Here is a 15,873-nt window from a genome sequence, read left to right as displayed (position 1 = left end):
CCGTCCAGGGACCAGACATGGAGTTTCCAAAGGTCTGGACGCGGGTGCCAAATGGTGCCCCGTCTCTGAGTCAGTAGATCCTTCCTCAGAGGAATCGGCCAAGGAGGGGCTGTCGCGAGGAGCACCAGTTCGGGGAACCAGGTCCGCGTGGGCCAATACGGCGCCACTAGCAAGACTTGCTCCTCGTCCTCCCGGACTTTGCACAGTGTCTATGCAAGAAGGCTCACTGGGGGAAACGCATACTTGCGTAGGCCCCGCAGCCAGCTGTGTGCCAGTGCATCCCTGCCGAGACTTCCCTCGGTCAGGGAGTAGAACAACTGGCAGTGAGCGGTCTCTGGAGAAGCAAACAGGTCTACCTGAGCGGCTCCGAACCGTCTCCAAATCAGCTGGACCGTCAGGGGATGGAGTCGCCATTCTCCTGGGAGCATTGCTCGAGACAGCTCGTCGGCTGTACGGTTGAGCAGGCCTGGAATGTGAACGGCACGAAGAGACCTCAGAACCTTCTGACTCCAAAGGAGGAGGAGGTGGCGGGCGAGTTGTGACATGCGACGGGAGCGCAGACCACCTTGTCGGTTGATGTACGCAACGGTCGCTGTGTTGTCCGTTCGGACCAGCACATGCTTGCCTCGTAAGTGACCTTTGAGACGGTTCAAGGCAAGGTGCACTGCTAACAACTCTAGGCAACTGATGTGCCACTGCAGCTGCGGGCCCGTCCAAACCCCTGAGACTGCATGCCCGTTGTACGTGGCCCCCCAGCCGGTGGTAGAGGCATCCGTGTAAACCACAGCATGCCTGGAGATCTGCTCTAGGGGCACCCCTGCCCTGAGAAACGCAAGATCTGACCACAGGGTGAGGGTTTGGCGACAGGCCGGTGTAACTTGGACCCGGTGAGTGCCGCGCTTCCACGCCCACCTCGGGACTCGGCCATAAAAGCCAGTGCTGGAGCGGTCTCATATGTAACAGGCCGAGCGGTGTAAGTGCCGCTGCGGCCGCCATATGCCCCAGGAGCCTCTGAAAGGTTTTCAGTGGGACCGCTGTCCTGCTCTTGAATGTATTCAAGCAGGCTAGCACCGACCGCGCACGTTCCTCTATGAGGCGTGCTGTCTGTTCGACCGAATCCAACTCCATACCAAGAAAAGAGATCCTCTGCGTTGGCAAGAGTTTTGCTCTTTTCCCAGTTGACCCGAAGGCCCAACAGGCTGAGGTGCCAGAGCACCAGGTCCCTGTGTTCGCACAACTGACCCCGAGATTGTGCTAGTATCAGCCAATCGTCTAGATAGTTGAGAATACGAACACCCTGCTCTCTGAGGGGAACAAGAGCCGCCTCCGTGACTTTCGTGAAGACACGGGGAGACAGGGACAGCCCGAAGGGCAGGACCTTGTACTGATATGCCTGTCCTTCAGACGCAAACCGCAGAAAAGGTCTGTGGCGCGGAAGGATCGACACATGAAAGTACGCGTCCTTCAGGTCGATCGCTGCAAACCAATCTCGGGGACGGACGCACCCGAAGATGCGTTTCTGAGTCAACATCTTGAACGGTAGCCGATGAAGGGCCCGGTTCAAAACTCGCAGATCCAAGATCGGTCGTAACCCACCGCCTTTCTTGGGTACAATGAAGTAGGGGCTGTAAAACCCCGTCCTCATATCGGCTGGAGGGACCGGCTCTATCGCGTCTTTCACCAGTAAGACTGCGATCTCTTCCCGCAGAACAGGGGCATCGGACGCTTTCACTGTAGTGAAGCGGATACCGCTGAACTTGGGGGGGACGCCGGGCGAACTGAATCGCATAGCCGAGGCTGATGATCCGCAGGAGCCAGCGAGACGGGCTGGGTAGCGCTGACCAGGCGCTTAGAAACCGTACAAGCGGGACCAGCGGAACCACAGCCGTACCCCGCAGTGGGGCAGCGAGGTGGAACACAGGGACCCATCTCGGGCGGCTTGTGAGCAGGCCTGAGTGTGGTGCGAGTGTGGGGTGCAGGGCTCACCTGGTTCCACGGGTTGGCAGAGGGTGCGTGAGTAGGGCCTTTGTTGACGCTCTCGAACCGCCCGCTGCTGCCATCTCGCGAAGGAGGAGGATGAGTGAGGTCCGGTGTTTGGCCGTCCGCAACTCTCCGTGCCCTCCTGGGACCCAGAGACAGAGAAAACCGCTCTCTCGTCGAGATTTCCAGATTCTCCCCTGGCCCTCCTCCAGGGGAGGGAGAGGTGCTTTCACCATCCCCCAGAAAGCGGCTACCTCTCTCTGGGCCACCCGTCCCGGGGCCTCTTGCTCTTCCGCTCACCGCCAGGTTTGACGGGGGCCAGGACGGGTGGGGCGGCCTGTCTATGCCCAGCTCTACGGCGCAACTTGCTGGAGGCTGCTGCGGATGCGGCGCGGGAGCGGGTGGACGCAGGGGGGCCGCCCTCGGTGACGAGCAGGCTGGGGCGTTGCAACCGGCGGACGGGTGGAGGCAGCAGCTGCCCGCCGGGCAGAAAGTTGGACCGCCTCAGTCTGCTCCCGTGCAGCCAAGAACTGCTGGGCCAGGTTCTCGACCACGTCACCGAAGAGGCCGGTCTGGGACACAGGCATTAAGGAACTGATCTTTGTCGGCGTCCCTCATTTCAAGCCAGACTCAGCCAGAGATGGCGCTCCTGGACCACAAGCGTGGACATCGCACGACCCAGAGAATGCACGGTGACCTTCGTCGCTCGGAGCGCGAGGCCAGTGGCGGTTCTGAGTTTTCAGAACTTCTGGATCGTAACCACCCTCGTGCAGGTCCTTCAGTGCCTTGGCCTGGTGCACCTGCAGTAACGCCACAGCGTGTAAGGCAGAAGCAGCTTCCCCGCAAGCCATATAGGCACCGCCGGTTAGACCAGACGAATGCCTATAGGCCCGGGAAAGAAGCACCGGGTCTCCCCGCCAGCAGGAGGCAGACTTAGGACACACTTGCATCGCTACCCCCCCCCCCGCCCGCTCCACTGGGGGAATCACCGAATACCCCTTCCCTGCACTGCCATCGAGGGTGGTGAGGGAGGAGGAGCCCACCAGCCAGTTTCTGGCAGTAAAAGGTGCCATCCACGACCTGGTGAGCTCGTCATGCACTTCCAGGAAGAAAAGGCACCAGGGTGGGGCGCTGAAAACCAGCGCGCGCCACCTTGAGAAACCAATCATCCTGCCTCGAGGGCTCGGGACGCGGTGGAGATTTCCACTCGAGCCCTACCCTCTCGGCGGCCCGGGAAAGCATAGCTGTCATCTCCGGATCCAATTCAGGCTCCGCCACCGTCCCAGAGGGCAGCAGCACAGCTGAATCTTCATCTGACAGCTCTCCCTCCGATGCTGAGATCGACATCTGGTCAGGGGGAGGCCCACTGGATACCACTGGTACGCTCTTTAAAGAGGGCCCAGCGCGTTCCGTGGGTTACTCCTCTGGATCGGAGATGCAAGAGGAGTGATGGTCCCCAGAGGGTTGGTAAACACCGGGGTTTGCCACCACTATAATCCTCAAACCGCCCGTGCTACTGCTGGAAATGGTTTTCATCTGTCGGCCGCCAGAACGAGCCCCAAATCGCGGCAGCGGCAACGGGACTCCGCCCCCCTTTTTTGAAGGAAGCAGAGCCTGGTTCACAGCTCCGAGACGGTCATCTTCCCGCAGAGAGAAGATGACTCATCCACGAAAGCTACCTCAGCGTGTTTGCCCAGACACGTGAGGCAGCAATCGTGACCATCACCAATTGCCAGGTAACGACCGCACCCAGAAACGCACGGGTGATACGGCATCCTTATAAGGACGATCCGTCGTCTTTACAAAGACGCACCCATGAAGCTCTTTTAGAGAAATTTGCTCTTTAGGAAATGCTCTTTTAGTGCTGAGGAGCACAGGGGAATTGGCCGCTTGCAACACGACAGGGGGTAGTGCAGCCTGAAGTGTGCAATCCACTCGACGCTGGAACGACCACCGCTGAAGCACCGTCTCGCCAACACACACGAAGCTTCCGAGAGCGTGCTGAACTCGTAGTTCACAGCAGACACAGTTGAGCAGAACGATACTAACGCTCGGCTCCGAAGCGAAAAGCTGGTATGCATTGCACCTGCTGCCTTATTATACTCACGCTGTGATCAGCGGCAGCTGGATGCAATAATTGCATGCCAATGTGCATTGGCTCGTTTAGTTTACACTCGAAGTAGATTGGTCTATCGAAGCGATATCCGATTTTCGTCGGTCACCGACGTGGCGTCGAGAGTGACCGACTGAAAGGGAAAAGTCATATGACTTCACAAAAGGTTATGCATAGCACGAGGTCTGAGATGCTGATAATGAGGTCTTATTGTAAAGTGATACCTATGGGTCTTTAAAAAACTTTTGCACTTTAATCTGTGTAAAACATTAACTTTATATATTTTTCTGTATTGCTTTACTGTATTTAAATGTTCAGTTTATAATAAAAAAAAGAAAAAAAAGAAACCTAACCAATTTAAAATTAACAACACCACTAAAATAAAACTACACTCAATACCGTGATAATACCGTACACCATAATAAAAGCATTAGCAATTAATTGCAACATTAAAATTTGATACCGACATATCCCTAGTAAAAAAAAATATACAAATTTATAAACACATTGTTTTGGATCCTAAATTCCTATATTTTTTTTTTTTTATACAAATGTATAAACACATTGTTTTGGATTTTTATGTCCTATATTTTTTTTTTTTTTTTTTTTTGACTGGATTTCTTTTCTTTTCTTTTCTTTTCTTTTCTTTTCTTTTCTTTTCTTTTCTTTTCTTTTCTTTTCTTTTTCTTTTCTTTTCTTTTTTTTTTTTTCTTTTAAGCACAAACATGCATCCATACATCATGAAAGAAATATAATTTTGGTTGCATTGTCCTTTAAAAAAAAGAGAAAAGAATCCAGCTAGAAAAATGGATTCATGAATAATATGCCAATTTGTAACTGCAGATGTGGGAAACACAGACATCATGTTGTTAGAAAATGTTAATCTACTAATTTGATTAGGGAAATGTGCATAGGGTGAATGCAAGTCCATTTGGGTATTTGCTAATTTTTTGATACATGCTAGTAGGTATAACCTCACCATCGGCTGCGGTGTCTGCTCAGCTTTCCCTTTCACTGATTTGAGTCTTAATGTGTCTGACAGTCTTTGCATGTTTAATAAAACCACTCTCTTGAGCGCAGCATGCGAGAGCGTCAGACACTTGTGTGTGTGTTTGGGAAGGTTATAGTGTGTCAAGAGAGACTCACAGACAGAGGGAAGAGACTCAGCATGAGAGCTAAACTGTTTTCCTCTGTGCTCTGATTCCTGTAGGAGCGCACCCATGGAGCAACTGCTGCTGTGCCTGGCTCTGTTCTCCATGCCGTCCTACGCCATGCTGTGCCCCAAACGCTGCACCTGCCAAAACCTGCTGCCCTCGTACACCGTGCTGTGCGCCAAAACCGGCCTACTCTTCGTGCCGCCTAATATCGACCGGCAGACCGCCGAGCTGCGACTGATGGACAACTTCATCACCACGCTGCGCCACCAAGACTTCGCTAACATGAGCAGCCTCATACACCTCACGCTCTCCCGCAACACCATCAGCCAGATCCAACCGTACGCTTTCGCCGACTTGCAGGATCTGCACGCGCTGCATCTGGATGCAAACCGGCTCACATTTCTGGACGACACCCTTCTGCAGGGGCTGGTCAATCTGCGCCACCTTATCCTCGCCAACAACCAGCTTCACAGCATCTCCGACGGAGCCTTCCAAGACTTCCTAGAAACTCTCGAGGACCTCGACCTTTCTTATAACAATCTGGTGGACTTGCCGTGGGACACGATAGCCATGCTAGCCAGTGTCAACACCCTCAGTTTGGACCACAATCTCATCGAGTTTGTTCCCGAAGGGATATTTTCAAATCTTCATAAACTCGCCCGACTTGATATGACGTCCAACAAGCTGAAGAAGATCCCCCCAGATCCTCTGTTCCTACGGATCCCAGTCTATGCTAAAATGAAAGGCTCGCCGCTGACCTCGTTGGTCCTCAGTTTCGGCGGGAACCCATTGCATTGTAATTGCGAGCTGGTTTGGTTGCGCCGCCTGACGCGGGAGGACGATCTGGAGACGTGCGCGTCCCCGCGAGACTTGGCCGGCAAGTACTTCTGGACGATTCGCGAGGAAGAGTTCGTCTGCGAGCCGCCTATGATCACCCGGCACACTTCCAAGATGTTCGTAATGGAGGGTCAAGAGGTTAGTCTGCGATGCCGCTCCGTGGGAGACCCCGAGCCGACCGTCCACTGGGTCAGTCCGGACGGGAAGCTGATCGGCAACACCACGCGCACCGTATGTTACGAGAACGGCTCTTTGGATATCTTAACAGCCACGGTGAAGGACTCAGGTGTGTTCACTTGCATAGCCTCGAACGCGGCCGGTGAAGCCACTGCTCCTGTGGAATTAGTCGTGAACCCTTCGCCGCATTACGACCCCAAACTGGAGCCAGAGCCGGGGCCCTCAGACATGCCGACTTCTATAAAGTCTAACAGCAGTGGTTCCGGCGGCCAGGCTCGAGCTGATCAGCGGGTCAGCGTCTCAGAAGTAACCTCAAGCTCAGCAATGATCCGCTGGCCTCCGCAAAGCCAAATCCCCGGAGTTCGCATGTACCAGATCCAGTACAACAGCTCCACCGACGACATCCTCATATACAGGTCAGTTTCATCACAGAAGTTTATTTGTATATCACAATACACATATCATCCAAACATCATTACGGGATGTGTATTCTGTTATCAGTCAGAGATGAGTGTCCATATGGACGTAATATACAGCTAAATATTATGTGGTTAGTAAACATCATGTAATCAGTTAAACAGACACAACGAACATGTTAGACTCATAATGATTACAATATAAGCATAATATTTGACAGTTTTGTATGTGAATCTAAAGTTGGCATCATCACAATTATGAAAAAAAAGAACAGTCTTCACAATTGTTGGCATCATCTGAAATGTCTGTAATTATTGCATAGCTTTCTGTCTGTCTGTCATCGATGATATGCACTGGTGTTATTTTAGTATAGCTGAGGATTTATTACTATAGCTTTTATTAATAGTTTTAATGACATTTTATTTTTCTGTTTTCCATTTGAATTTTTTATTTATTTTTTTTGCAATTTTGTGTGTCATTTTTAATACTTTTTATTTTTATGTCTTAAGTTTTTTTTATGTTTTTAATATTTTATTTTAATATTTATATTAATTCATATTAATATTTAACATTTAATTTTATTTCAATTTATTATTATTATTATTATTATTATTATTATTTTTTTTTTAGTTAACTATAAAAACCCTGGTTTGCACTGAATTTCTACATGGTTAGACTGTAGACAGTCATCACGTTTGTTATTGAAAGTAGAAATCTATAAGGACATGAGCGGCATGTCAGGATGCATCAGTGCTAAATTGCTTTTATTTTAATGAATGAAGGTTTCTACACTGGAGGTTGACAGACGGTCCATGGGTATTTTTAATGAGCTGCTCCAGACACTTTATTATCCCCTTCCATTGAAAAATAAAATGATTTTACCTATATTAATGTGATTTTATTTTATTTTTCAGAGCCAGCTCATGGTTTTCTGCTCTCTGATCAACCAATTTAAATCCACTTCGGCTTCTAATTTATTCCCAGTTGCAGCAATACCAACATTATAATAATAATAGTTATATAATTAAAAGCTAAAAATACTTATTCACCCATTTCACTGTTTCTAAATTCCAGCACACACAGCTGATTATTTTGTAGTAAATGTCTGGTTGATGAGCAGAGACATATTTAATTTTTCTGAAGTATATTGAAAATAAGAGTCATGAAAACATTGCAATGTGACATGAAGATTACAGCAGTTTAATTCTCAACAAGTAGTGGCTTATAGTGATATTTAGTAGCAAAATACAGGCTGCTTGAGTGTCCAGATTGCCATGAAGTTTGCAAATGCAAAATTATAAATGCTAAGATCTGCTGATTCCAAAATTTTTGAAAGCTTTAAAAATCTCTGCAACATTTTCTTTCCAAATGCTTTATTTGAGAGAGCACTGTGGATGGTCTATCCCCCCAAATGGGTTTTTTGAATCTGCGTAATTCTGCATTAGATAAACAAATTGATTCTGTCTTTGTTCAAAGGCAAAGGCTGGCATCTGAGACTGGGGGTGTTAATGGCTTATGGCGGAATCCTATTCAGATAGGGAATGAAACATTGCAATTGCTCTGATGAATACAAATGGACCTCGATGAGTTCCAGCCAACAAAGACACAAGAATATCATGAATGCACTATATAAAATGCATGCATTTTTTATTTTTTGACATTTTATTTGATCTGTGCTAAAGAAAGGATGCTTCCCAAAGGGTCCAGCTGTTTTAGGATATCTGCTCTACATGTCAGAAAAGCTCTTGAAGGATTTTCATTAGCACACAGACAGATTGGCTTTCAGCCTGATGCAATTCAAACTGAATTTTGCAAAGCAGGAACCACGAGCCGACGCATTGACACCCTTCAATAAATCACAGAGCTCGAGGTGCAATGAGGAAGACAATAATAACAGAATAACAATCGAAGCTGTGTGTCGAGTGCTTGCCCTCATTTTAGATGCTCCTGACAGATTACAATGAAGGTCTATTTGCAATGATGTTGAAATATGTCTCGAATTCAAAACACAATCTTATGCTTTGTAAAATATTGAGAGGACAAGCAAACCTTTGTGTGGATGCCTTATATTTTTGGCTTGCGTATGGATGTTGACGCCCCTGACGCAGAAACTACTACATTAATGTTCCTTTTTAGCATTCAGACGTGACCCCACCACCCAAGATTTCTCATTGAAGGGATCTTTAAGGATGTAATTAACTCTGCAATAATCCCTGTGGATAGGTTAAGAGAGAAGAAAAGATACATAGAGAAAGCAATTTGCTATTAATTATGGAAAAGGCAAGGGGAGTTCTCTGGTTTATAGAGCTGCAGAGTAATCTAAAAGTCTTTCAGAATCAATTAAGAATGCATGCGCCTGACTCCCGCTTGGAGTACGGATGACTTGGAGATGGTGGCTGAGAAACTGAGACCGAGGTGAGAATACAGAGTCGAAAAGACAGGTTAAATTTTAAGTGATGTCTGGGTGAAAGAGCGCTGGAGACACAGTGTGCGTGGTGCCAAATGAAGACCTGAATGAAGTGCAAGGTGTTTTGTCAGATGGAGTACATTTATAACAGCATGCGTTCTCTTGGCAAATGCTCTCTTAAAGGGACAGTTCACCCAAAAATTAAAATGCGCTGTTAATTTACTCACTCTTATGCCATCCGAGATGTATGTGACTTTTTTCTGCAGTAAAGAGTAAAGTAAATGATAAGCTGAAACCGAGGTCATTGGTGATTCATAAAATGCAAGTCAATACCAGCACCTCGAGAGTCAAAAAAAGCATATAAGGCAACACTAAATGAATACCCGTAGCTCCTAAAGATATTTTGAGCTCTTATAAAGCAAAATGATCTGTCTGTGGAAGAAACTGAACATTATTTACAACATTATTGCTTGTATTATCCAATTGTTTTTGTTCTAAAAATGGGTAGCTGCCCATATTATATAGTTTGCATCTTTTAATTAGCTGAACTTAAAGGGAAATCACACAAAAAAATAAAAATTCACAATATACACACACCCAAAACTCTCAAAAAACTCACAAGATTTTTTCTCCTCCAAAAAACAAAAAGAAAAAATTTGAAGAATATGGGTAATTAAACAGTTGCTGGTGGCCATTGACTTACATGTTGTTTTTTTTCTCCATACTATTGAAGTCAGTGGCTACCGTTAACTCTTTGTTTCCCAACATTCTTCAAAATATCTTATTTTGTGTCCAACAGAAGGCAAATATTCTATTGTCTTTGAAATATGGTTAAAGTTACTACTTAATGTACTGAAAGGCATTAACGATAAACTGAAATACACTTTAATGTCATTTATTTTGAAACTTATGTCATGTATTTAAATATAGACGTAACTGCAATATATTATAAAATATATCAAAATTAAATGTATAATATCAAATAACACTACAGTAAAAAAAAAAAAAAAAAAAAAAATTGAAGTAATATAAGTTAATTTGACATCATTACAAAGGGTATCTATTATCTGCAATTAAAAGTACAGGAATCATTCAGCCAAAAAAATAAACTTCTGTTGTTCCAAACCTGTATGAATTTCTCTCTTCTGCTGAAGACTAAAAGAAGATGTTTTGAAGAACAAACAGCTTTTCGTCCCCATTGACTTTTATAGCATTCTTTCCCCGTATAATGGAAGTCAATGGGGACCAACAACTACTTGATTTCCCATATTCTTCAAAATATATTTTATTATGCTCAGTAGAAGAAAGAAACTCATACAGGTTTAGAACACCAGGAAGGTGAGTAAATGATTACAGAATATGCATTTTTAAGAGAAAGTGTATTCGTATATACCAGCATAGTCTTTAGAATGTTTTTACAGAAGATGAAATCATTTTTGGCAACCTGTTTCTTTAAGAGAGCTCTAGGTGACGAAGGTCTCTGTTTGAGAATGTCACTGTCATTATCTCACCTCATCTTTTTCACATTCTCATCTCCCTCGTTATTTGCATGTTTTCATCTTTAATTCAAGCCGCTTTTAAGTGGGTAATTAAGCAGTGCTAGCTCCTTCAGAAGAAAGTGAGATGACAGGGTTTCTGTGCCAAGTGACACATCTTCAGAAGAGCTCGAAGCCCCTTCTCTATTTACAGTGACAGCTCGGAGACACGTGTGCAGCCAGCCTGACCCTCGGCAGCTTAAAAGGACCGACGGCTGCCAGAACTGAGAGGAATTTTCTCAATATACAGTATATCCATCGAATGCTCTGTGAGAGGATCCAGAGGAACAGACTGAAGGGAGAGTCCTGTATCTGCTCATTAGCGCATGACACTGCAGCAGCTACCAAACCTAACGCTTATTAAAGCTCACTGACAGCGCTGTTAACAGTGTGTAACTCTTATGAGCCATAAAACAATGTGTGGATGAATATGCAAATAGAGTTCAACAAATAATAGAATAGCTGATCAGTGGTCACCTAAATTGTCAAAACAGCCACATTTACAGTAATAAGTTGTGTTATTTAAAATGTTTTATAATATTTTCTTAATTTTTTTTAAATAAACCCTTTAAAATATTTAATTATTTGTTAATAATGTTACTATATATATATATATGTCCTTAGTAAGTCATATATATATATATATATATATATATATATATATATATATATATATATATATATCTTTTTTAATATAAAAATTAAATTGTCCTTAGTAAGTCGTTATAATAATATTGAGATTGGAATGTAAGATTTGACATGGTCTAGTTATTTGTTTGTTTTATATAATATTCAAATTATAAATATATATATATATATTAAATAGTGTAATGAAATATATGTATGTTAATATGTTACAAAAAAAGTTGTATTATTTTTGCATTTTACATTGATTTAAATGTACAAAATAAACAATAACAAAAATAACAAAAATTAGCAATTTATGCAAAATTGTTTTGCAATAAAAATGATATTATAAAAATTAAAATCAATAATAATAATTATTATTATTATTATTAATAATAATAATAATAATAATAAAATATTAACACTAATTAATTTTTTAATAATAATATTATTATTATTTTACACTAATTATTTTTTTTCTTAGCAAGCCATTATAATAATATTCAGTATGGATTTATTTATTTATTTATTTAATTTAAAGTGTCCTTATATGCTGATATAATGAGACTGAATTGAAAATTTGACATGCTCTGGTTATTGATTATAGCACTTAAACATGGTCATAAACAATATCTGCTAGCACTGGCATGTATTACGATCTCTGATAAATGTGCTGCCCCATCACAAAGAAAACACTTGAGCAATTCGCTGCCGACATGTAAAGTAATTTCATGTGTGGCTGTTTGTCAATGGCAATCAAAAAGTACAGCTAGTTTTCTACGGTGTCTGAGCAGTTACCAATATGCACACTTACACACTTACACACTCACACACCATTACCCTCACAGTCAGCCTGCGCTCGCAGGCGGAGCTCGGCCAATTACCCACGGGGTCAAATGCAGAAATATGCGGTCGTACAAACACACAACACACAAACACGCCATGTCACCCAGGGCAAGCTACGCAGCGTGACTCAGGTCTTCTCTTCACCTCAGTGCAGCGCTGGACAGAGCCTCACTCAATAATGCATGCTGCACAAAACCTGATACTCCTGCTCAAGGCTATTCCACCGGCTTACAGAGATTTGCCAAAAATAATATTTGTGAACACGTTATGCACCTTTATATATAATGTGTTATATTTTAAGGTGCTTCTCAATGAATTAAAATGTCGTGGAAAAGTTCATTTATTTCAGTAATTCAACTTAAATTGTGAAACTCGTGCATTAAATAAATTCAATGCACACAGACTGAAGTAGTTTAAGTCTTTGGTTCTTTTAATTGTGATGATTTTGGCTCACATTTAACAAACACACCAATTCACGAGCTTACTATCAAATATTTGAAACACCTGCATTATTAAATAAATCTACCTTTAGTCTGGTCACTTGGGTTGTGTTCTCATACAGTTGCTCAGTGACCCGTACGATCACTTTCCCATAGGATATACAGGTATGCTTTTGACATGAAGTGTCATTTTTTATTTATATGCAGCATAATACAGTAGGCCCTATATTTAGAATACAAAAACAAAAAGCTGTGAATGTGAGTTTTATACTGACAAAAAAAATAATAGTTTTCTTTAGTAGGGAGTTTGTAAATCTTTGATATCAATCGTGCAGGTCATGTAACATCAGAAAAGGTAATAATCATGCAGTTTAATGTTTTATTTACTCACTACAACCTATTTTAATATTTGCATTGCTCTTGCTGCTTGGTGAGGGTTAACTTTGGACACTGACAGCTAAATAAAATTAAAATCATATAAAGAAATGATTCTCTCTCTTTTTTTTTTTTGGCTTTCGTACCGATGTTGCAAACTTGACCCCCGATGAAGACAGATGAAGTCTTCCAAAACTGTTGCACTTTCTTACTCTGTCCCTTAGAGAGAAAGGTCATGAGTAAATCCAGAGGAGAGCTGCTGCAGATGGCACAGGGCACATGTTGTGCTTAAATCTACTCTGACACGTGTCTCCCTTTGGACAGCATGGGCAATATTGTAAACTGTGTGTTCATGACAGCCATCTGCCCTAAACTGAATTTTGTGGAGTTTAAACTTAAGCTTGCAGAACATGTGTTCACTTCACTTTCACTTTTGTTTACAGACAATATATAACGTGTATACATTATGGGAATTTTTTTTTTGGATTTTTATTTATTTATTTATTTTTAAAGAAGTGTCGTATGCTCAACAAGGCTGCATTATTTCGAACAGTAATATAATTTAATTTAATTGTTTTCAATTTTGCTATGTTTTAAAATGTAATTTACACCTCTTATGATCAATGAGGCTGCATTTATTTATTCAAAAGCAGTAAAATAAGTTATATTGTGTAATATGATTGCAATTTAAAGAATTGTTGAAAATGTAATTGATATTTTATGCTCTCCAAGGCTGCATTTATTTGAAAAAAAAATACTAATATTGTGACATATTATTTTAATTTAAAATAACCAGTTTCTATGTGAATATATTGTCAAATGTAATTTATTTCTGTGATGTGCAGCTGTATTTTCAGCATCATTACTCCAGTCTTCAGTGTCACATGATCTTCAGAAATCATAATAATACGATGATTTGCTGCTCAAGAAACATTTCTGATTATTATCAATGTTCATTTTTTGTTGTTGTTGTTTTAGTTTTTTTTAGGGATGCTTTGATGAATGGAATGTTCACTTAACAGCATTCATTTGAAATAGAAATCTTTTGTACCAATATAAATGTATTTACTGTCACTTTCAATCCATTTAATGTGTCTGTGCTGAATGAAAGCATTAGTTTCTTTCAAAACATCTTACCCCAAACTTTTCACGTTTCCACAAAAATATTCAGCAGCACAATTGTTTTCAGCATTGATAATAATAAGAAACGTTGTGACACTGAAGACTGGAATAATGAGGCTGAAAATTCAGCTTTGATCACAGGCATAAATTACATTTGAACAGGTATTCACATAGAAAACAGTTTGTTTGAATTGAAATAATTTTTCACAATATTACCTTTTTTTTACTGTATTTTTAATCAAATAAATGCAGCCTTGGTAAGCACAAGAGTCTTCTTTTAAAAAGGATCAAGGCCTGACTCTCTCTTACTCTTTCTCTCTCAGAATGATTCCCGCCTCCCATAAGTTGTTCATACTGAGTGATCTGGCTTCATCACGGGACTATGATCTCTGTGTCCTGGCCGTCTATGATGACGGCATCACGGCTCTCACCGCGACGCGGCTGGTGGGCTGCGTCTCCTTCTCCACGGACCGCGAGTTCCGTCACTGCCGCTCCATCCACGACCAGTTCCTCGGCGGCACCATGATCATCATCATCGGCGGGATCATCGTGGCCTCGGTCCTCGTCTTCATCTTCATCCTGCTGATGAAGTACAAGCTTCACAGCCAGCACTACAAGCAGAAGGCCGCTCACGTCAGTAACGTTTGTTCTCAGACCAACGGTGGCCAGCAGGGGGCGGCATCGGGTCCTCTGCCGCGCTCGTCCTCGGGATCCTCCAGCAAGCCTTCCGTCCCGCTCGGGTCGGACAGACAAGAAGGGTCCCACGGTCTAGAGGGGGGTTACGGAGCACTTAAAGGAACCACGGTGGTGGACTTGAACCCCGAATACGGGAAATCGGTCAAAGACGACGACTCCATCTCGCAATAACACAGGGTTCAATCCTGCCTCCCTTCCCATTCTCTTCACATCTCAACCCATTCTGTTTATTTTCTGTTGCCTTACGGAGGATTTTCTCCTGTCCAAGGTGAGGATGCTCTTCTCTCGTCTCCTCTATCTGTTAAGGTTTGTTGCTAGGCAACCGGTTGCCAGCGTGATAGAATCTCCCCACACTACAGTGCTGCTGATGCAGAGATGTTCCAGCTCTGTTAATTAGACCTGTTTTAATGGATAAATTGCAGGCATAGCATATCTGCCCTTCTGTCTGCCTCCGTCTAACGTAACTAAAAAAAAAAGATTGCATTTGAGATCACTATTTAAACTGATAGCCTGACAGTTGTTTCGTTCAATAGGATGCATTTGAATTACAAAGGCGTAAAATTGAAACACTACGCCTAGTTTGGATGTTTGCAATGAAAATGAGAGGAATCCTATGGTTTGCACATTTTAGTGCATCAGGCTCATGTGTATGTTATGAATATCCCTGCTGAGTATGGAATAGCACATATTACTGTTTTCCTTCACGAGGTGCAGGTCATGCATCTAAATATTGGTATTTTGCAGGGTTGTGTTTAAATTACCATTTCAACACGGTATTACGAGTCCAGGAGAGATTTAAAGGGACAGTTCACCCAAAAATTCTGTCATTTACAGAATATGTTATTCCAAGCCTAAATGAGTTTCTCTCTTATGACGGACACAAAAGACAATATTCTGAAGAATGTATGTAACTGAGCAGCCACTGACTTTCATAGTATGGAAAAAAAAATGCTATGGAATTCAGTGGCTACTGCCAGCTGTACATTTACTCACATTCTTCAAAATGTCTTTTTTGTTAAGTGTGTGAACAAGTGCAAGGTGAGTAAATGATGACAGAACTTTAAAACATTTGAATCGATTATGGAAAATAAACTATAGAGCATCAATTAAAGACAATGGCCATTTTTTATCTTAAGTCAGCTCA

General features: G+C 42.9%; 1 protein-coding gene across 1 annotated transcript in view; it reads left to right on the top strand.

The window, feature by feature from the left end:
* LOC109056877 (leucine-rich repeat and fibronectin type III domain-containing protein 1-like protein) overlaps positions 1-15,873 on the top strand; it is a 140,051-nt gene that overhangs the window by 118,915 nt on the left and 5,263 nt on the right. Inside the window, exons 3-4 of the mRNA XM_042774768.1 lie at positions 5,304-6,680; positions 14,357-14,997. Coding sequence (XP_042630702.1) covers positions 5,304-6,680; positions 14,357-14,900 — 1,921 coding nt within the window. The 3' untranslated portion in view covers positions 14,901-14,997. The remainder of the gene's footprint in view (positions 1-5,303; positions 6,681-14,356; positions 14,998-15,873) is intronic.

The sequence above is a fragment of the Cyprinus carpio genome, chromosome A18 (genome assembly GCF_018340385.1).
Source record: "Cyprinus carpio isolate SPL01 chromosome A18, ASM1834038v1, whole genome shotgun sequence".
In the NCBI taxonomy this organism is placed as follows: Eukaryota; Metazoa; Chordata; class Actinopteri; order Cypriniformes; family Cyprinidae; genus Cyprinus; species Cyprinus carpio.
Note: the sequence above shows the minus strand (reverse complement) of the source record. Positions and strands in the feature narration are given on the sequence as shown.